Raw genomic sequence first — 20,540 nt, forward strand, 5'->3', positions numbered from 1 at the left:
GAAAACTTGACGATTTTTAGGAAAAAAAGAGAGGGTGAGGGTTGAGCGGGGCCGGCAGAGTGCGGAAGTGAGCGGGAGAACTACGTTTCCCGTGATGCCCCGCGCGACGCGGACCGGAAGCCGTGTGGCTATAGCAACGGGACGCTATGGGGCTGGACTACTACGCTGTGCTGGAGCTGGACCGCGAGGCCACCGCCGACGACATTAAGAAGGCGTGAGGGACCCCCAGCATTAGGGGAAAGGGGTGTCTCCTGTCCCCCTCAGTGGGGCTGGAGGGCCCATGGCGATACACTGAGGCTGGAGCCCCTCTGCTCAGTGGAGCCAGACTGTGAAAACTGAGGCTGCTCACCTGGGGAGGAGACCTCAGAGCTCCTTGCAGGGACTAAAGGGACTTCAGGACAGCTGGAGAGGGACTGGGGTCAAGGGATGGAGGAATAGGACACAGGGAATGGCTTCCCACTTCCAGAGGGGAGGGATGGATGGGATATTGGGAAAGAGTTGTTCCCTGTGAGGGTGATGAGGCCCTAGCATAGGGTGCCCAGAGAAGCTGTGGCTGCCCCTGGATCGCTGGAAGTTGCTCCATGCTCTGTCCAACCTGGGATAGTGGAAGGTGTCCCTGCCCATGGCAGAGGGTGGGAATGAGATGGGATTTAAAATGCCTCAAAACCCAAACCATCCTGTGATCCTTAGTTACAGGAAGTTGGCCCTGAAATACCATCCATTGAAATGCAAGGAGCCCTGGGGGCCGAAGCGGTTCCGGCAGCTGGCAGAGGCCTACGATGTGCTCAGCGACCGTAAGTGGGGAGTGTCCCCTTGCCCTGACTGCAGGGGTGGGAAGGGGATGGGAATTCCTGGTCCCTGGCAGGACCAGCTCTGGGACCCACAGCCCAGCTGGGAACTGGTACACACTGCCATGTCTATCCTCTCTGTTCCTGGGAACCCTCTTCTCCAGCCTCCACTCAAACAAAACCTGGATCTTAGGCTGGGGCTCTCCCTCAGTTCCCAACACCTCCTTGTTCCCTAAGCCATGAAGAAAGGCATCTACGACAAATTTGGGGAAGAGGGGCTCAAAGGTGGCATCCCCTTGGAGTTTGCAAGTGACAACCCTTGGAGCGTCGGATACGTGTTCCACAACAACCCTGAAAAGGTCTTCAGGGAGTTCTTCGGAGGGGACAACCCCTTTGCAGGTAGGTTGGGAGATTTGGGGGTGGCGGGGTCTGTCTGTGGCTGCCATGATTCCATGGCAGCTGCCAGGTCAGAACATTAAGCTTTCCAGGAATGCTTTCCTGCCCAACTGCTCTCAGATCCCTCTGGTGCTTGGAGGAGAAATCCTGACTTCCCCTATTCCTGGGTGGGGGGAGGCCTGGAGGTGCATATTCAGGCTTCCCCCAGCTGCTCCTGTGACCCTTTCTGGGATTCCCATCAAAAGGAGGGATTAGGGAGGTGAGGCTGCCATAAACACTCGTGGAAAGAAAACACTTGGGGTGGTTCCAGGTGGGAGAAGATGGGAGGTGAAGACCCCGGAGCTCTGACCTCAGTGAGGGGCTGTCCCTCTGCTCCCTCACACAGAGTTCTTTGCTGAGGATGGCTCAGAGGTGCTGCTGCCCTTCGGAGGGCCCCGAGGCCGGGGGGCCCTGCGGCGGGACCCCCCCATCGTGCGGGATCTCTACGTGTCCCTCGAGGACCTGTTCCATGGCTGCACCAAGAAGATCAAGATCTCCCGCAGGGTAGGGGCTGTGGGGGTGAAGGGGGTGGGTTTTGGGGTGAGCTCTGCCCTCAGTGTGGGGAATTGAGGATTTGGGGATGGCCCTGTCTCAGGAGATTGTCACAGGGAGGGATTAGCACCAGACCCAGAAGGATCTGAACCAGTGTTCTCCCCCACAGCTTGGCAAAGGGAATTCAGCATGGGAGGCAATGGGGGAAGTGAGGGCTGATCTCAGAGAGGGGTAGAGAAGGAGCTCACTGTGTTCTGGGCTCCCATAATTCCATTTTCACACTGCATTGTGTCTCCTTTTTGTGCCCTTGGTTGGTGACCTCTGTCCCTGTCCTTGTCATCCCAGTCTCCTGAGCCCAGCCCTGAGTATCTCCTGCTCTAGGGCATGAGCAAACAGCCTCAAGCTGTGCCAGGGGAGGTTTAGGTTGGATATTAGGGAAAATTTCTGCATTGAAAGAGGGGTCAGGCATTGGAATAGGCTGCCCAGAGCAATAGTGGAGTCCCCACTCCTGGAGGGATTTAAAGCTGTGTGGTTGTGGCACTTGGGGATATGGGTTAGAGGTGGCCTGGCAGTGCTGGGGGAACAATTGGACTGCCTGATCTTGGGGATATTTTCTGACTTAAATAATCCCATGGATTCTATGATCTGATCCTGTTTGTACCCACAGCCACTTTGGTGTGGAGTACAAGCCACCCTGAGCACTCCTGAGCCTCCCTCTTTGGGCCCTTGACTGTGCACTGCAGGTGATGAATGAGGATGGCCAAACGAGCACCATCAAGGATAAGATCCTAACAATTGATGTGCAGCCAGGCTGGAAGCGTGGCACCAGGATTACCTTTGAGAAGGAAGGGGACCAGGTAAGCACAGAACCACACAAGAGTCAGGTTTGGAAGGGACACCTGGAGATCACCACATCCAACTCATCCAGGTGGGTTTGGGATATCTCCAGAGAGGGAGATGTCCCCCCTAGGCAGCTGCTCCAGTCCTGTGCCCACTCCATGGAAAATGTTCTTCCATGAAGAAATTCTGGTTTCCCATTGCTGAGGGCACTTGGCAACATGACCAACATAGAGACTCAGCAATACTATGCTCAGAAGCACTCTGAGGAGCCATCCCTACCTGGATTTCCCTTAGAGCAGGTTAAAGAAAAGATGCTTGAAAGGGGTAGTTTTCTTCCTGGCAGAAACACAGTTTTGGATTTGCCCTTGGCTAAGCAGGCATCTTGGATAAAAGACTCATTTTTCTCTTAAGGGAAGAAAATACTTTTCACTTTTCCCTTTTCTCTAGCCAGCTGAAAACAGCAACAAAAGAGCAGAAATTTGTGTCAGTTTTCCCTGTACAAAATAATTTTCAGGTTTCCGAGGACAGGTTGAACGTGGCTTGGGGCAACCTGGTCTAGTGGAAGGTGTGTGAATTTTAATTTCCCTTCCATCCCAAACCATCCTGGCATCCCATGATTCTGTGATATTTTTTCCCTTCCATTAGGGCCCAAACATCATTCCAGCTGACATTACCTTTGTTGTCCAAGAGAAGCTTCACCCAAGGTTCAAAAGAATCGACAACAACCTCCTTTATGTTGCCACCATCCCCCTGTCAAAGGTAAAGGGCCCAGTGAGGCAACAGAGCTTCACCTCTGGGCTCTGGGGCTGCAGCAGCAGCTCCTGGTGCCACTCCATGCCTGGCAGGCACTGACTGGATGCACCCTGGATGTGCGGACACTGGATGGGAGGCTGCTGAACATCCCCATCAATGACATTGTGGAGTAAGTGCCAGGGGAAAATAGGGCCCAGAGGTGAGTAGGCATCTGGCAGGAACTTGGAGTGCTCCAAAGCCTTTTCCAGTAGGTTTGGGGCTGCAGGAGGAGGAGGATGTCCCCAGTGGGTGACTCTCGTGGTCTGGGAGCAGAGGCAAGGAGGGGGCTGGGTGTGGGTGGAGGAGGGTGGATGCTGGAGCCTGGAAGAGGAGGACACGCCCTGGTTGAAGGTAGAGGAGCAGATAACCTGGGAAACCCACATGGGGCTATGCAGGTGGAGCTGGAGATCGTGGCTCCTGTGTTGGGATCATCCCACAGCTCCTCTCAGCCCCTTCCTTTTCTTGGCAGCCCCAAGTACTACAAGATGGTGCCAGGGGAGGGAATGCCACTGGCCCAGGACCCCCAGCGCAAGGGGGACCTCTACATCTACTTTGACATCCTCTTCCCCAAGAGGCTCAGCCCTGAGGTGAAAACACTCTTGAGAAGCATCCTCCATCCCTAGGGACACTCACCTTCCCCCTCTCCCCCCTCCCTTATCCCCCCCAAATAAAGCTTTGGAGCCTGGACTGGGCAGAAGTTCTTCCAAGTGCTGGGTACCCTAAGACACAGGATCACCCTAAAACAGCAGCCCCAAGGCCTGGCCCGGGTCCTGCTGGCGTTGTGGTCTCTGCTCTCCAGCTCTCACCCTGCAGCAGCAGCTCTGCAGCCATGAGGAGACCGAGGGAGGATTTGGTGGGCACGGAGCGAGGCACCCATGGCCAAGACCCCACCCACCAGCCTCAGTGCTTTATTTTCCTAATCCCACAATCTGTCCTTGCTGAAACTGAGCCCTGACAGCACAGAGAGAGTTCAGATAACACTTGTGTTGCCTTTTCCAATAGCACTTCAGGGCTGGGACAATGCCCTAAAAAGGGGAGGAAGCCCTGACCCCACTGCAATCAGACCCCATAGGGGTAGTTTATTGCAAATGCCAGTAAGGAATGACGGGAATCTGTGCTGAAGGGAACATGCCAGGGATATCCCCATCCCAAAGCCAAAGTGGGTTGGAATATTTGGGGTTTAGTCAGCACAGTGATGTTGTGGGTGCTCAGTGGGGCATCCCTCACTCGCCCTTTGGAGAGACCAGTGAGGCCATCGTGGGTGAGGGATAAAGGCACCTGGGCACAGGGGCTGCATCACCACGAGGCAGGAGCACATCCAACCACCACCTTCTTCTGCTTTAGAGTATCAGCTGGAGTCTGAGCTCAGGGTGGGTGAAATCAGCTGAATTCCAGGGAATTCCCTCAAGTCTCCCACAGGGACATCAGTGGGGCTGTGGGGATGAGGGTTTTAAATTGCCAGCTCTATGGGATATAAGCCTGTGATTGTCCTGATCCCGGCTGAGGGCTCAGATCTCCAAACACCACAGCTCCATCATCCCAAAGGACCTGTGGAATTCACCACTTCACCTCCACACTTTTCTAGCAGCCACAGGTAGGCCCAGACTGTTAAAAACCTAACTTCCCAGGGCGTTAATCCCAGCAGAGAGGAAGGAGGAGCCCCGTGTCCCCTAGCCTTGCCACACATGGGCTGTCCGTGGGGCTGGGGAGGTTTCGGGCGCTTTCTCTGCTCGGCGCGGATCCCGGCACGGCCGGGGCTGCAGTACCGGCCTCTGGCCACAGGAGGGCGGCACCGCCTGTGCCCGGTGCCGGTGCCGGCTCCGGTGCCGGCCGTGACCCGCCTTCTGTGCCACTGCTGGCCCAAATCCACTCCCGCTTCTTGAAAAGTTCATCTCAGCTTAGCAAAAACTGCACTCAGCACCAGTAAGTCCGCAGTGATGTCCAGTTCTCTGGAAAACCCGCTCCAGGCCCAGTCGGTACCAAAGTGAGCACAAACCCGGAGAGGTCATAAGCCTCACCTGAACTGCTGCACTTGGAGCGAGATCCAGCTACCAATGGAGTTCCAGAAGCAGCCTCCAAAATGTTCTATAATCACACCTGGAAAATGGCTCCAAAGGGCAACAGCTCCTGTGCCATACCAGTACCCACACGTGTCCTTGTGCCAGCCCTGGCTCACTGAAAAATAAAATAAATCAACTATCACACAGGCCTTGTTTGCAGAATTCCTGCTCCAAACCCTCGCATTTTCTGCCCAGCACCGAGGGAAATGTGACACAGTATTAATAAGCAACCTTTGCTGAGAGCAGTCACCACCCCAGTCCTCCAGCCTTGGCAAGATTTTGCACTGAACTGACCCAAATGCTAATCCCAAATCTAAACTCTAATGGGTTTTGTTAGAAAGATACTGGACTGTAAATCCTACAGCAGAATTAAAAGACTGCACAAGAAATAACAGAAGGTCTTCTGTGAATAACCAAACCTGCCATTACTGCTCCACTCCCACTTTGGGTGAAATATTGATATAGTTTATAAATACTCCCCTTCCCTGCTACCATTTTCATCCCAGACCCTACTTGTCAGTTATTCAATCCTTTACTATTGGACTTTGGATAAAATAAGGGACACCAGGGATGCTGGACCACGGGAAATCCTGAAGAAAAACTCATTAAAACCTGACAGAGAAAGGTTTCAAGGCATTCCACAACCCAGAAATCTGTTCATGTCTTGTCAGGCCACCCCAATTCTGTTACATACACCTGAGCTGTGCAGGTGAGGCCAAAGCTCCCCTTCCTCCTGGGGTATCTGAGCACAAAGCCACATTATTCTCAATATAAGATATTGCCAATATCAGATATTGCCAATATCAGAGTTCTCTGCCCACCAAGGACACCCCAGCCAGGAGGGACTTTTCTCTCCCTCTCCAACAGAGACCTCAGGGAGATTTTCCAGCCTGACTGGTCCTCCACTGGCAGCTGTTCAGGCCAAGTAGCTCCTCTGCATTCGTGCAAATGATTAGAGCTAAGAAAGGAAAGTTAAGCGAGTATTCCAGGCTGACTGGAATTAAAATATGCTGGCCAGAACATTTTAACTGGGAATTTCATGCAAGAGCCTGAGGAATACGAGACACTGGAGTGGGCTGAACGTGGATAATCCAGCCAGGAGAGGGCAGTGAGAGCCAGCTCGTAGTGAAAAAACTTCATTTAGAGAATGCCTAAAAGCACCTTGGGTTTCTGCTCTGCCAGTCTGTTCAGTAAGAAATTGCTTCAAAATTCCCACGACCTCTCTCTCCTGTGGGGCAAATCCATACAAGGGTTTGCTCCTGCTCGTGCTGGGAGGAGAAATTAATCCCAAGGCAAGAAGCTTTTACAGCTGATGGGAAAGGTTAAAAACAAGTAGACAACACCGCCCTGTGTGTTGCTTGTCATTGCAGCTGTGCCACAGAACCTCTTCCAAAATATCAGAGAGCACCCCAAAACCATAAGCAGGCAAACCCCGAGGGCTCCCCGTTCACTCCTAGCTCAAATCACTTTCCTTGACATACATTTTATGGCAAAGAGACCCCATAATTAACTATCTTATCCCCAAAATATTAATTTTCTCCCCTCTGGATTATATAAGATTTTCCACTCCAAAATATTAATTGTAGCTTTATAGAACTATTCAAGTTTTACCCTCGAATTTTCCCCATCTCTCTACTACTGATCACCTCAGTTTACCTCAAAATATTTGTTCTCTACCATGGAGATTACCTTAGATTTTACCCTAACAATTTTCACTACCTGTTGACTTCTAATTGCATCATTTTTACCTCAAAATCTCCATTGTCTCCACTACAGATTAACTCAAGTTTTAGGCCCAAACTGTTCATTTTATTCCCTATGGACTACCTCAAATTTTTCCTCCAAAATGTTCCTTGTCTCTTACACTTCACAAAAAAAATATATTCCATCATTAAAAAGAGAAAGTTGCTGAAAAGCAAGCAAAAATCTCAGTGAAAAAGAAAACAGGATGGAAATAGCAAAAGGAGCTAAGTGCTGAAGATTTTTATTTTGCTCAATGTCCTTATGATCTGCAAGAACTGATAATTTTTCACGGGGAATGAACACTTTGTTCCTCCTAAAGGGAGGACAGACTTTGCAATGTTTAGTCAGTGTCATGAATTGTTTTACCACTCTAAAAACTTCCCAATTTTCTCTGTGGCAAATAGAAAGTTTAGATGAGGAATAAAAACCCAGAAATGCATTTTTCTTTTCTAACTCGCCATTTAGTTGGCCAGAGTGCCAAAATGCCATCATGTTCCTAAGCACCATCACCTGGGTCTGCTCTGTTGGTTGAACTGCGTCACTTGAAACCTCCCAAAATAATTTTCTGTGCAGATTTTTTGCACCTGTGTCCCTGTCGGGGAGGCCGGGAGAGGGCACTTCTCCACAAGGGATTTATTTTCCTGCTGCTCACAAGTGCCAATGAGGATTTTCCAGCTCGCTCTGCTCGCTCAGGACCTTGAGGGTTCACCACGTAATGCTGAGGTTTTTTTGCTTTCCTTTCTCCCCCTCTTTGCTCCTCGGGGTGAATTTCCAGGCTGGCTGGACGCTGCCACAGCTCCGCTTTGCCACTTGGAAGCAGGAAGTTTGTGGAATAAAATCTGTTTGGACTCGAAATTTCAGATGGAGCCGCAAAGGAGCTGGCAGGACTCTGATCTGTTCCTTCCCCGAGGTTCCTGGGGTATGATGTGCTATAATTACTGGGATGCTCTTTATGAAAACCCCAAAACCCTGAAAAATACAGATTTTTCTGATCTCGGGAGCGCATGGGAACTCACATCTGCCTCTTGTTTCTGATACATGTTATAGAAGCAATAAAATGTAGCGAGCATTCATTTAAGCCATACTGAGAAGCAAATTTTCATGATTTGACAGAAACTCAAACCAGTGCACAGTGAGGTCGGAAAGAGACAAACTTGCCTATTTAAAGCTTTTCTAAATAAACCCTAATTGAGTTTTCAGCGGTACTGCGATACTCTAGAAGTGGAGCCTAAATGTTGAATGGCGAACTGCACAGCCTTCACCGACAGCTAATGAACGCTGCTGCTGAATCTCAGCCAGCCCCTGAGAGAATCAAAATATCTACCCACAGAAGAGCTATTTAAAAACACCTGGGACTCAGTGACTTCCCGCAGAGATCCCTGCGTGAGGAACAGCAGGCTCTGCATTGTTCACGTCTCGATTGTTTGCGGCCACTCTCTTTCAAATCACCGCTTTCTCGAGCTGGGAGCAGCGCACATCCAGAAGGGAATTCTTGGTTTAGGGTGTTCCTTTGAAAGTCCCGCTGCGTTTTGCTGGCTGCTCTTTAAACCCCGCCTAAGCAGAGCTCCGCTTTACACCAGACCAGGGAGGCTGGTGAGAAAGGAGAGCTCATCTTACAAAGGTCCGTGTTTGAACAGAGATTAACAAGGCTTGGAGGCAATTTGCAAACAGACAAACCCTTCCTGGCTGCTGCTTTCTGAAGCCTTTTCTTAGAGCATCTCCCAGCCAGCTCCAGGGATGCAGAGGGCTTGGCTTAGCTGTGCCAGTCCCCCTTCACAGGCTGCTGTGAAATTCCAGGCTGTCTACTCCTTAAACCCCTTGCTGGGGTACAAACCCAGCTTCTGGCAAACCCTTTGCTACTCTGGAGTTTTGACTGCAGTGCCTGTGAGCCCCAAAGGTTTTATTTAGAAATAACCCACCAAAATATGTTGGGGACCCCATTCCCTTCAAGGCACTTTTCCTTAACAGAATTCTCAAAAAGTGCCACCAAGCTGAGAGGAAAAGCCTTTGAATCAGCAAGAAACAGGTCCACAAGGCGCCAGATAATTCAAGGCTGTGTGGGCCTGTCATTCAGATAAGGCAGATCCATTTCAGCACTGGCAGGAGGAAATGCAATTTAAAAAGTTTATTAAACAACACGGTATGTGTAAATGTGGTTAGGACACACAGAAACGCATCACCCTGCCAGGACACAGAGCAGAGCTGTCCACAGCAGGGAGAGCAGCAATGAAATGGCTGAGATAGGGTTGTTATCTAATCCAGATAGCTCAGAAAACAGAAACCCCAAATAGTTTAAATGCCAGGAAAACCACACTGTTTCCCTGTTTTGCTGAGGTTTATTTTACATCTTGGAAAGCCAGATAAGGACGTGGCTGCTACACATAGGGCAGGAGATACTGAATCTGCTGGTGAAGTTTTATTTAAAACCAAAATGCTAATCCAAAAGTCACTTCCTAGTTTCTGTGTCCTCTTTTGTTTCTCGAGTATACTCCAGGACATTTGCCTCAGGAGCTACAGTGACTCTGAAATTGGTGCCTTTTCCTCTGAGGAGAGTTATCTGTCTGTCCTGGTGACATATGACAGTTTTGGAGGGGATGATCACATCTTTCTCCTTGAAGACTGCTCTGTTTTATTTTCATGCTCTGCTTGGAAGAAATGGATGTTATCTTTGAGGACAGACAATGCCATGGAAGGGCTGTCAGTGAACACTCTCACATCGTTTGGGAGCCCACAGCTGGCTGCTGTATCTGCAGGGAGAACTGAAATTCTTGAGAATGGATCCCTGAGCCTGACTGGGACATCCTGAGGCTGCTTTACCAGAGGTCACATTGGTGCTGATCAAAGCACGCAGAAGGACAGGAGACAGAGTGCCAAAACTGTCAAATATCCTGTGTGAAACTTGACTAAATTTACCCAATTTTCATCAACATCGAACAGTGCAGTGCCTTCACTTACTCCTCTCTGCTTTGCTGTGTCTTTTGCTCAGTTTAACCTGGGTTAAGTCTCCCTTTCCATAGGCTTGTTTTCCCTGTTTTCTCACGGTAACTTAGGTCGGAGGTTTTTGAGGCATCAGCTCTGAAGCTCTGCTCCTGCTGTCACCAATTTTAGTGGGGATATTGCCAGTGGTGGCAGAGGAGCAAGGATCAAACACTGTGAGCCTTCTGCTGAAGTGAACTTTGAAACTGCTCCCTAATTCAATCATTTCATGCACTCTGGTTTCTAGCACAGCCCTAACTCTCTTCCTTCCTTCCTTCCTGGGCAAAAAGAAATGTGGGCACTCAGAGAATCCGATGCATTACAGATAAACTGGCATCACACAGAAAAGCAATTGCTTTGTAAAAAGTCTCTGTGCTTGGTGTGCTAGGAAGTCTTGGGAGCACCCAGGAGCCCGAGGAGATGCTCAGCACTCGGTGCCACGTGTCAGTCAGCAGGGAGAGCAGCATGAGCTGGCTTTTCCTCTGGGATGCTCTGTACATCACAGCCGTCATGTCTCATCAAGCTGCTGGAGCTGCTCCAAGCTGCAGGGAAGATGTCCTCCCTTGCATGTTTTCTTAGCAGAACAGAGCATGTTCCGAGTGTACAGCTTCCAGCTGGGTGCTCCCCGAGGTTAACTCCCTGTCAGGAAGGAGCAAGGAGGCAATTTCCTTCCAGGCTGCTCAACTTTTGTCTGCAGCAGCCCCAGGGCCTCCCTCTGGAAGTGTTTTTGCAGGAGAGTGGTGGCCCTGCCCTGTCACACAGCTTTGGGTCTCCTCCTGTCTGGCCTTTGGATATGTTTCATGTGCACTGTGCCAGTCCTGCACATAAAAGTGGGATTTATTTGGCTTTCCTCATGGAGATGGGCTCGCCTGTCTGCCTGTTGATTTGTTTCTCCCTGCAGGAACTTTTGATGGGAATTTCAGCCAGGTTTCAGGAGTCTCTGAGGTAACCGAGGGCTTTGTGAAACTCAGCAGTGCAGTGAGGAAATTATACAGTGTCCTACTGAGGGGAAAGTGGGCAGAATGACATTGTTATACATTCTGGACCCGTGGAGCCACAGAGGAGCTGCAGCACATGACAGATTTCATCTGCTGCGGGTGTGATGTGGGATAAGGAGCAGCTGGAGCTGCTGCAGCATCAGCAAAGGGAGTGGGATCAGGAGCTTTGCTCCATGAGAAATCCTGCAGTTTTTACACTATGTGTTTGGGTTTCTGGCCCATGTTCTGTTCAAGCCCAAAGCCTTTTGTTTAGTGCATCACATCACATCAATGTGGCAAAGGTAATTAAAGACTTTAATAAGTCGAGCTGATTTAATGGCTGTATTCACTGATGCCATCTCAGGTCTCATACTAAAGGAAATTAATTATTTCATGCTAAAAAATATAAAAAGCAACAGCCACCCAAGTTCCAGGGGTTTTCCTCAAGCAGAACTTGCTTTCATTTCCTCTCCAGGCTCAGGGTCCTGGAACTGCAGAGCCTAGTGTGACACAAGCCTGGTCACAAAGAGCAGTTTTTCCCTCTGGAAAGGGGGGCACAGGGGAACCACAGCCAGTTCTCATGTGTCCTATCTGTCTCTGTGGAAAACCTGAGGTTCCTGTCAGTGGCAGCAGCTGGTTTAATCAATAAGCTAAATAAACACCCTTCATCTGGAAAGACTTAGCAGCTCCATGGAGCAGAGGTGAGTGGGGAGTGGAGTGTTCAGAGCTGCTGTGTGAGCTGAAGGGCTCAGCAGCGACTTGAGGAGAGCTTCCCTGACCTCTTTTCTCCATGGAATAGGAGCTCCTGTTGTTCATTCCCACTCCCAGGGACCCCAGCTGCCCCAAAAGCAGGTTGCTCTCTCTGTCTCATCAAGCCTGTGGATGTGTGGCCCCTCTGAGAACAGCCTTTTGCTCAGCAAATCCTCTCCCAAAACCATCCCAGGCTGGTTCCATGACTCCAACATGAGAAGGTACAAAAGGGGAACCTTTTTCTGCCAGACAAATGCTGAGGGCCCCGAGAGGAATCAAAGAGGGACCCAGTCCCGTTTCATCCTCAAACCAACCTGCTCAGGTGAACCCCAGTAACAGAAGATTTTGGCTACTCCATCTCCAAGTGAAGCTAATGCTGACTTCGATGAGGTTTTGCCTCTGCCCATTGGGTTGGTGACATCAAAGTAAACAAAGCCAACTCCTTTCTGTGTATTTTCAAAATCCTGCTGATGTTTCCCATGACTGCTACTCCCAGTGACACACACGAGGTTGATATTTTTAGTATAATTGATAATTTAGAACTTTTAAAATCCAATTAAGAAATGAAATCTATTTAACCCAATTTATGCCCTGAAGGGAAAACAAACCTCAGTTTCTTGTACAAGTATCACTATTGTACAAGTACTATTTCCCTAATCTGAAATAAAACCTGAAGGGATTGTCACACAGGCTTTGCTGAGAATTATAGAAATAAATCTATTTCATCTAATGAAAAGCAAAATAGCCATTCAATAGTAGTTTTTGAGCTCGTTTTGGTTGGGGTTTTTTGGTACAATTTCAGTCCCAAAAAATACACCATGTGAGAATGGATGTAAATATGAGTTAGTAAAACTGTCATCATCAGCTTCTGCTATGAATAGAGAGTTCTGGAAGCATCCAGGTGTAATGCAAAATCCTTGGGAAATAATAATTCAAACAAGCCAGCTAGTAAAAAAAAAATCCTAACAGATACTTGGATTGCGTATCTGGAGATACTTTCATTAAACTTGCTACATATTTATATGAGCTGATTTTTTTTTTTTTTTAATCCAGATGGAACAAATAAATTTATAGGAAAATAATAGGTATTTTGCAGACAAGTTCACCAGAAGGTGATGGGTGAAGACCATTTGCAATCTTAGCTAAAAGTGAATCGGAAATAACATGATGAACAGAAGGGTCACTGAAAGTCTGTGCATTTGACAAAGCTCTCTGCAGCGGGATTGTTTTGTTTTCAGTTCATGCTCAGGGGCTGAAAATCAAACACAAATGTCAAAGGTTCACCTGGTTCTTCAGTCTGCTGCTTTGTTTTGTTTCTTAAATGCTAAAACAAAAACTGACAAAAAGAAAGAGGGAATAGCTGTCAGAAAGTGTCTGTGAGCACACACGATCCTTTTCAGCCAGGTATTTTTCCTTCAGACGTCTGCAGCTTTTCTTCCTGGTCGGATGTCATTAGCATATAATTAAGGTGCCAGATCTGTGCCATTTTCCTGTGTGCTTAATGGGGTGAGTTCCTGAGGTTTCTTGGGAGTTTTCTTCCTCCCAAACTGAGGTCAAACAGTTAACCAGTCATTCCTTCCCTTCTCCTATTTATAAGCCACAAGAAGCAGGATGTAGCAACATTCTCTTGTGGTTCACCATAAGGAAAAGATTCCATTTCTCTTTGGAGACAATCCCCAACAGCCCCTGTGGCAGAACTTTTTTTTATGGAGTGAAAATGGGGAAATTTCTCTGTGTGTGTGTCCTGCCTGGCAGGCCCAGCAGCCCCTGGTGAGAACCGTCCTCCCCTTCTGCCCTACCACACCTCTCCTTCCTCCTGTCCCTCTGTTTCATCATTCATTTCAACATTCAAGCTCTTCCTCAAATCTAATGCTGTGTTTTCTCCCCAAATCCGTGCCCTCTCCCTAAGGATTGCAGTGCTGGGAGAGCTCTGTCCAGAAATTTTAGCCAAGTGTTTGAGCATCCACAGAAGCGTCTAGAGGGGAATGACAGCAAGGGCACGTGGAATTCTTGCAGAGTTTCTGTCAGAGACCTGCCAGGGCTGTGTCGATGTCCTGGCCCTTCTCTGGGCGACTTTGTGCCCAGGGTGAGCAAACAAAGGAGCCATGAAGGGCTCCACAAAGTCTCGTGGTTCATGGGATGCCGGGGAGAGCAGGGGATGCTGCTGGGCAAGCCAGCTGGAAAAGCAATTACTGCTTTCCCCAGCAAAGGAGCTCAGGGCTCCTCTTCAGCTGCAGACAAAGAGACAGACAAGAGGCTCTCTGAGCCCCAAATACCTTTTCAATGGTGAGGAGGAAACGTCCCAGGGGTTTTGTTTTTCCCTTCAGGATGTCAGCATCCCGTCCTTTTGACATCTTTGTGTTGGAGCAGTAGTCCCCAGCTCCACTCAGCACCGCTTTTCTCTGGCAAGAACTGGGGGGAGGAGGGAGCAGAAAACATCACTGGTTTTCAAAAGAGACAACCTCCCTTGAGAACAGCCTCTTGAGATCACAGACTTCAGGCTGCCCAGCACTTGAAGCTCTCCTGATTTTTTTCTCTTCCAAGATGCTCCTTGATGTCTGTGTCCATCCCTCTCCCTTTATTCGAAGCCTGGGGCGTTGCAGACCACAGCAGCACAGAGACGAGCTGGTGTGTCCAAAGAAGGAGCAATTTGCTTTAATCTTTTAACTTTGGAACCCAACAATGAAAATGCAAATATTGGCACTTTTCACTCTTTAGCTCCTTCTAGTTTTAGTGGGAGCATCCAATGTATGGGTTCATTCCAGATATATTCTTATGTTCTCAGAGTGAAAATAAATCTCAACCTTTCCCTCCCTGCTAGGCTAAACATTCAACTCTGTGTGGCTGTGTTCCATGCAATATCCAGCAGCATGTTGAATACAAAACATGAGGGGGGAACATTCAATTAATGCAATTAAATAAGACACAGAATCATGTTTCATGCTAATCGTTTCTGTAATCCAACAAAAGCCTGCCCCATCTTTTTTTTTTCTTTTTTTTTTTTTTTTTAATCTGGAGCTGACACTGAATTTCCAGTCTACTGCACCAGAGCCATCCAAAATGTAGGTCAGGCTTGCCAAGACCACTTCTGCATGAAACAAGGCATGTTCTCCCCCAGGGGAAAAATCCTCTCCACCTCTCACTGACAGGATTTCCTCTGTGACAATTCCTGTTGGCCAGTGCTGCTTCCCTCTGCTTTAGGGCAGTGGGAAGTCACATCCCTGCAGTGCCCTGGCTGGGTTTTGGTAGCAGCAGCCTCAGGAGTGTGGCTAACCATCTCCAAACCCGAGCCTGCTGGTACCAAAAAAGGTCCAGGTGACAGTGGCAGCAGCTCCAGTGATCCCAGTTGGGCACATGGCACGCCATCCTCCCAAAGGTTTGAGTGCAGGTGTTTAAATCACCCACCAGATGGTCTAAAGTGGTTCCTGGCAGCAGGAGGGAGGGGAATGAGGGCTCCTCCTCAGCCTCACTGCTTGTAACAAGGAAAGAAGGGAAGCTGGAGAGGAAAACGCCAAGGGTAGGTCAGCCCAGGCATGCCAGGGAGGCAGCTGTGGTTTGGGAAGCACAGTGGGAGCTCAGACGCTGGGCAAGCACACAGGGAGCAAGCAGGATCCCTGATGTGTGGGATGTGTGCACTGCCTCTCGGTGCCACAGCAGCTTTGGGACTCTGGGAAGCCTTGGAGAAGGACAGGGAGACCCACAGCTGTACCGGGAGCTCAGGAGATCCCGGGGTAGCTCAGCAGGTTTGGGTTGGTCTGTCAGGAGGGACAGGGCTGTGCCACCCCCCAGCTGTGTGCAGCAAAGTTTCTCTACCTCCAGGAGGAATTTCCCTGGCTGGAAAAGGAGAGGCTCACTCACATTTTAATCCTTTTTCATGGAGTGATGCAAACTGTAATAACTCCCTTGTGAGTGATGTCATGTCCAGACTCCTGTTTCCCAAGACAGGGGAGGGGGTTACTGGGATGGATTTTCCACACTGGTTGTGAGGTAATCAGGGGTGCCCTGAGGTCAGCTCTGAGCACCACGTCCTCCTAAAAGCCACATTAACCAGTTGGAGCTTTGGAATTCTGTCGAGTAGAGATATCATGTTGAGCAGCTGCAAAACCCAGGTAAGACATTAAGGCTGGGAAGGAGGGGCAGGACAAGGGGGAATGGCTTCAAACTGAAAGAGTAGGTTTAGACTGGACACTAGGAAGGAATTCCTCCCTGGGAGGATGGGGAGGCCCTGGCACAGGGTGCCCAGAGAAGCTGTGGCTGCCCCTGGATCCCTGGAAGTGTCCAAGGCCAGGCTGGACAGGGCTTGGAGCAGCCTGGAGGTGTCCCTGCCCATGGCAGGGGGTGAGATGAGATGAACTTTAAGGTCCCTCCCAACCCAAACCATTCTGGGATTCCATGATTTAACTGTAAGGAATTTTTGTAAATCCCTCTTGCATGGCTGGGAAACTTTACAAACCAGCCTGAATTTCCTTGAGTGCATTTGTGGGGAGGGCACAAGCCCTCAGGGACACCAGCTCCAGGGAACTGCTGGGAGCTTGACCCGGGTCCTTGCCTGTGTCCTGTGCACTGGAGTGGGTAATGAGCTCACTGAAGCTGCTTGTTTCAGACAAAATGTTCCTTATCCAGTGAGTGAACATCAGGCTGTTTCCATGTGGAGCTGGAAAGCTCATCTGCACAGGCTGGGAGAGGCCAAAGTGACAGACAACTCTGAAGATGGTGCAGAAGGGAAAAAGTATGAAAATAAAAAGGAATGGGAGTTCAGGGAAAGTCCCAAATCGAACAAGCAGCCAATCTGACAAATCCATGCAGCAGCTGACTTTCTCCCCTTGTCCTGTGTACTCTGATGTGACATTGGAAGAAAAAGTGAGATTTCTTTTCTGCCTGCTCTGTTCTGCTCTATTCATCACCCTCAACTCTGGGGCTGGAGTGCTCAGGATTGTGGCAAGAGGAGCTGTCCTGACACTCCAGAGCAGGACCTGGAGAGGGAGCAGCATTCCCGAGGCAGCTGCTGCTGCATTCTGAGGTGATAACCAATGAAACCCTCGGCAAGAATGAGCTGCTCTTAATTAGCAATGCATTTGTCACATGACGTGCAGAGATCATGGAGAAGCTTCACAAAGTCTGAGACTTAGCCTAGAAATGCTTGTGAGCTGTGTTGGTAACCACGTTGTTAGGCAAGTTTTTATTTTGTGTCTTTAAACTCACTGCAACTTCTCTCAAAATTGCCTGGAAAATACATAATCCCGTCTGTTGGATCATCCAGAACAGGTGAATAAAGGAATGATGAGCCTTCACAGCATTCTTTGCACTGTTTCTAAGTGTGGCAGCACTGACTGCAAAGCTCTCCATGGCTGGTTTTGACTGGCTGAGGTAACAAACACATCCCGAGGAGCTGCTCTCCATGGAATCCATGCCTTGGAGCACACAGCCATTTATAGAGCTCCAGAAAAGACCAAAACTGCTGTGGGCTATTACTGTCCCCAAATACCCTTCGTTCACAGGACACTGGAGTCATCTTTGCAGTGGCAGAGCAGTGGTGAGTGTGACTGGAAGCCCAGGAGCAAAGCACACACTGCTCACGTGGGTGTTGGCAAAAAAGCTTTCCCAAGGCTTTGTGCACATCCCAGGATCCCATCCCTGCACACATCCATGCCCCCATCCCTGTGCATGCCCGTGTGCCTTCAGTGCTGCAATCCTGTGCCTAATAAATCCCCGTGGCCCCATAAAACCCAATTACTAATGGGTTTAAAATAAAAGATGAATGTGTATTTATAACCACGTGTAATATTTTATGTAACACTCTACAACAGATGTCCAGGGAGCAGCAAAATTTTAATTAAGGTTTTCTCATTGCTTTTCCTAAGGAGTCCAATCAAAGTCCCACTGAAAGACAGGAGTGAGACATTGAAAAAAACCCACACAGTGACAAATGTTTATATGTATTTTATAACTTATTCTGTAAAGGACATCTGTGGCTCATCTAGTGCAAAAAAAGAAAGCCAATGACTATGTGGTATGAGGCTTTGCTCTACTTATGCTTCTGTAATGATCATGCCATGAGTAGTGTGGAAAAACCTTCAGTGTCCTGGATTTCTTTCATGTTTGTCACATGATTTATCAGCACTTTATGAAGAGGCAGAAATACATTTGATCTCTGGGCTGATGAGTTTTTAAGGGGGTCTCTCAGCAACTCCAGCTCTGCTGGCTGAGGGCCTTGCAAGTTCCACTGAATTGAAACCACCTTTGGGCACAAATAAACCTCATGCCTGGTTTGCAAGGAGGGACTTGAAGGAAAAAAGTTTTTGGGGAGTTGCCCACTGTCCCTGGGGGTGTCCCTGAGTGGACAGCACAGTGTTCTTGCTCCTGGGAGCTCCCTGAGTCAGGTCAGAGATGGGAGACAGGGAGCTCCTCCTTCTCATGGAAAAGGAGAATTTCCTGAGTACCAAGGCATTACTGAGCTGTCCTAGAGGCTGGAGTAATGCTGCTGGTTAAGAGGGTATCTCCAGACCCTTGAGCCCTTCTCCCCCACTCCATACTCAGTCTGGGAGCTATTCTGGTTCCCTGGGGCTGGAGACAGGACAAAGCAAAAGAGGCACAGCCAGTCTGTTTCCACATGAATTTTCCTTGCATGCTGCAGCAGATCCAGACTGCCTGTGAGCCAGGCTCCCCAGGAGAGCCATCAGCCTGCTCCAAGTGGAGTGGGAGAGCACAGGAATAATTTGTTTTTTTGCCCTAGTGCAGTGCCTGCTCCATTATATTTAGGTATTATTAACTGTGATTAAGTGCATGATCAAGAGACAGGGCTGCTTTCATGAATTGCATTTAATATTCAGAGAAGGCTGCTGTGATGATGCTGGAACATCACGGTGTGAGTGATGGGATGGAAGTCAATTAACAGGTGGAAAAATAGACTGGTACATGCAAAACTCTCTGAAAAGGGCACCCACTTCTTCCTCGGGTTCTTACTCATGAGACAACAAAAGGGAACCCACACAGATGAAGGCTGTACCATTCATTTGGAAGTTTTTAATTTCTTCCCCAAGGGAAGCTGAAGAATATTTTTAAAGTGTCTGCAGTGTTATAAACACTCCTTTTTTGGTCTCAAGCACTTGTTTTTATAGTACATCTTCTGTGCTAGGTGCTGATTTCCCAGGATGGCTGCACCTCAGATCCTGGTGGGGCTCAGGGAAGGCATCTGTGGTGTGACCCTTTCCCCTGAGATGGACAATCTTTCCTGCAAACTGCTGTTTTTAACGGGGACCTAAAGCCTCCCTCCATTGCTTTTCCCCTTTTAGGTCCTGTGTTTGAACTCATTCCATGAATTGGGCTGCTTTATGAAGAAAGCAACTTCCAGACCTGTCCATAACTTTTCCAAACTCCTCTCCACTGCTTTTTCTCCATGCTCACCTGGCAAGTTAAGTTTCTGAGGCTCTTTCCTAACTACAGACAAGGTGACAAACACCTCCTGAGATGCTCTGGGTGTTGCCCTTCCAGACCATTTCCCTCTTTTCATAATATTTTTATTGCTGCTTCTTTTCTTTAGCACTTGACCTGCCCTGAGAGCTGCAGTCATTCCTGGCTGGTGGAGCTTGTGCACCTGGAAATCACCTGGAAATCACCTGGAAATCACCGGGAAATCGGCCCTGTGGCATGTTTGGAGGCAGTTTGTCACTTCCAGGGCACACACAGGATGCTGTGCACACCTTGCAGAGAAACTTTGGAGTTTGGTCCTGGTTTCCCAGGCATTCGGCATCTCAGCACGTTATCTGGGAAAATTGCTGTCTTTCAGGCAGAGTTATTAGAGCTGACAACATCCCAAGAATGAGTGACATCAGGCATCATGAGGACACAGGGATGCCACATTCCTAAGGAGCAGCTGTGTCCTGCAGGGAATTTCCACAGCCTTGCCTCCCTGTCACCTCTGGCTGTGACAGAATCATTGGTGGTGATGTCTGGAGAGAGAGAAGTTTGCAATTTCTCTGGCAGAAACAGGCCACATCCACTCAGCAGGGAAAAGAGTGCCATTTCCCCACGCCTGGAAATGGGAATGCTTGGAGGAAAGTGGATCTGCAGCACTGAGGATCCGTGGCAAAATCCCCTCTGTGCACTCACTCCTGCCTTTTCCCCTCTGAGCCCTGCTGCTCCTGCCTCTCCCAGAGCCAGGGATGACTCCCAGACACAGCTCCCCATCCCTGAGACTTCCCAAGTGCACGACTCTTAACAAAGCAAGAGGGAAAACACTGAAAAATGAATGGGTGGCAGATGGCTTGATAGGACAAAGCTGAGTGTGAGGATTAACCAGACCATAATAAAAGCTGTCATTACAGGTTGTCATCATTGGTGAGTTATTTATTAGCTCTAAACAGTGCTCCCCTCAGACACCAAATGTCAAATGGTTTAATATGTAGGACCCAAATCTTGCCCTTCCAGCTGCTCCCATTTCATCCTGCCAGCTGCACCGTCTCATCTTCCAAGACCTGCCAAAGAGCCCAACATTAACATACCTTATTATGCACATGATTTTGCCAGTAGAGGCCAGATGAGGCCAAATCATGCTGATAATAAGCCCTGCTGTCATTAAATGCTATTATGCATGCTACTGTTGATCCCCAAACCTTCCCAGAATATTAATAAGGGCATGCTTGGCATTTGCTGCAAGGATTCTGGAGTGGATGAGTTTGGCATTTATT

At 48.9% G+C, this 20,540-nt stretch overlaps 1 protein-coding gene across 1 annotated transcript; it reads left to right on the top strand.

The window, feature by feature from the left end:
* Window positions 1-97: 97 nt before the first annotated feature.
* Window positions 98-4,034, top strand: DNAJB13 (DnaJ heat shock protein family (Hsp40) member B13). The gene is made up of 8 exons (XM_014888738.2): window positions 98-214; window positions 691-794; window positions 1,026-1,187; window positions 1,570-1,727; window positions 2,459-2,572; window positions 3,201-3,314; window positions 3,401-3,477; window positions 3,817-4,034. Exons 1-8 carry the CDS (start codon window positions 147-149, stop codon window positions 3,968-3,970), a joined length of 951 nt encoding a protein of 316 aa, XP_014744224.2. The 5' UTR covers window positions 98-146; the 3' UTR covers window positions 3,971-4,034.
* The last annotated feature ends 16,506 nt before the right edge of the window (window positions 4,035-20,540 follow it).

Source organism: Sturnus vulgaris, chromosome 2 (assembly GCF_052056855.1).
Source record: "Sturnus vulgaris isolate bStuVul1 chromosome 2, bStuVul1.hap1, whole genome shotgun sequence".
NCBI classification, from domain to species: domain Eukaryota; kingdom Metazoa; phylum Chordata; class Aves; order Passeriformes; family Sturnidae; genus Sturnus; species Sturnus vulgaris.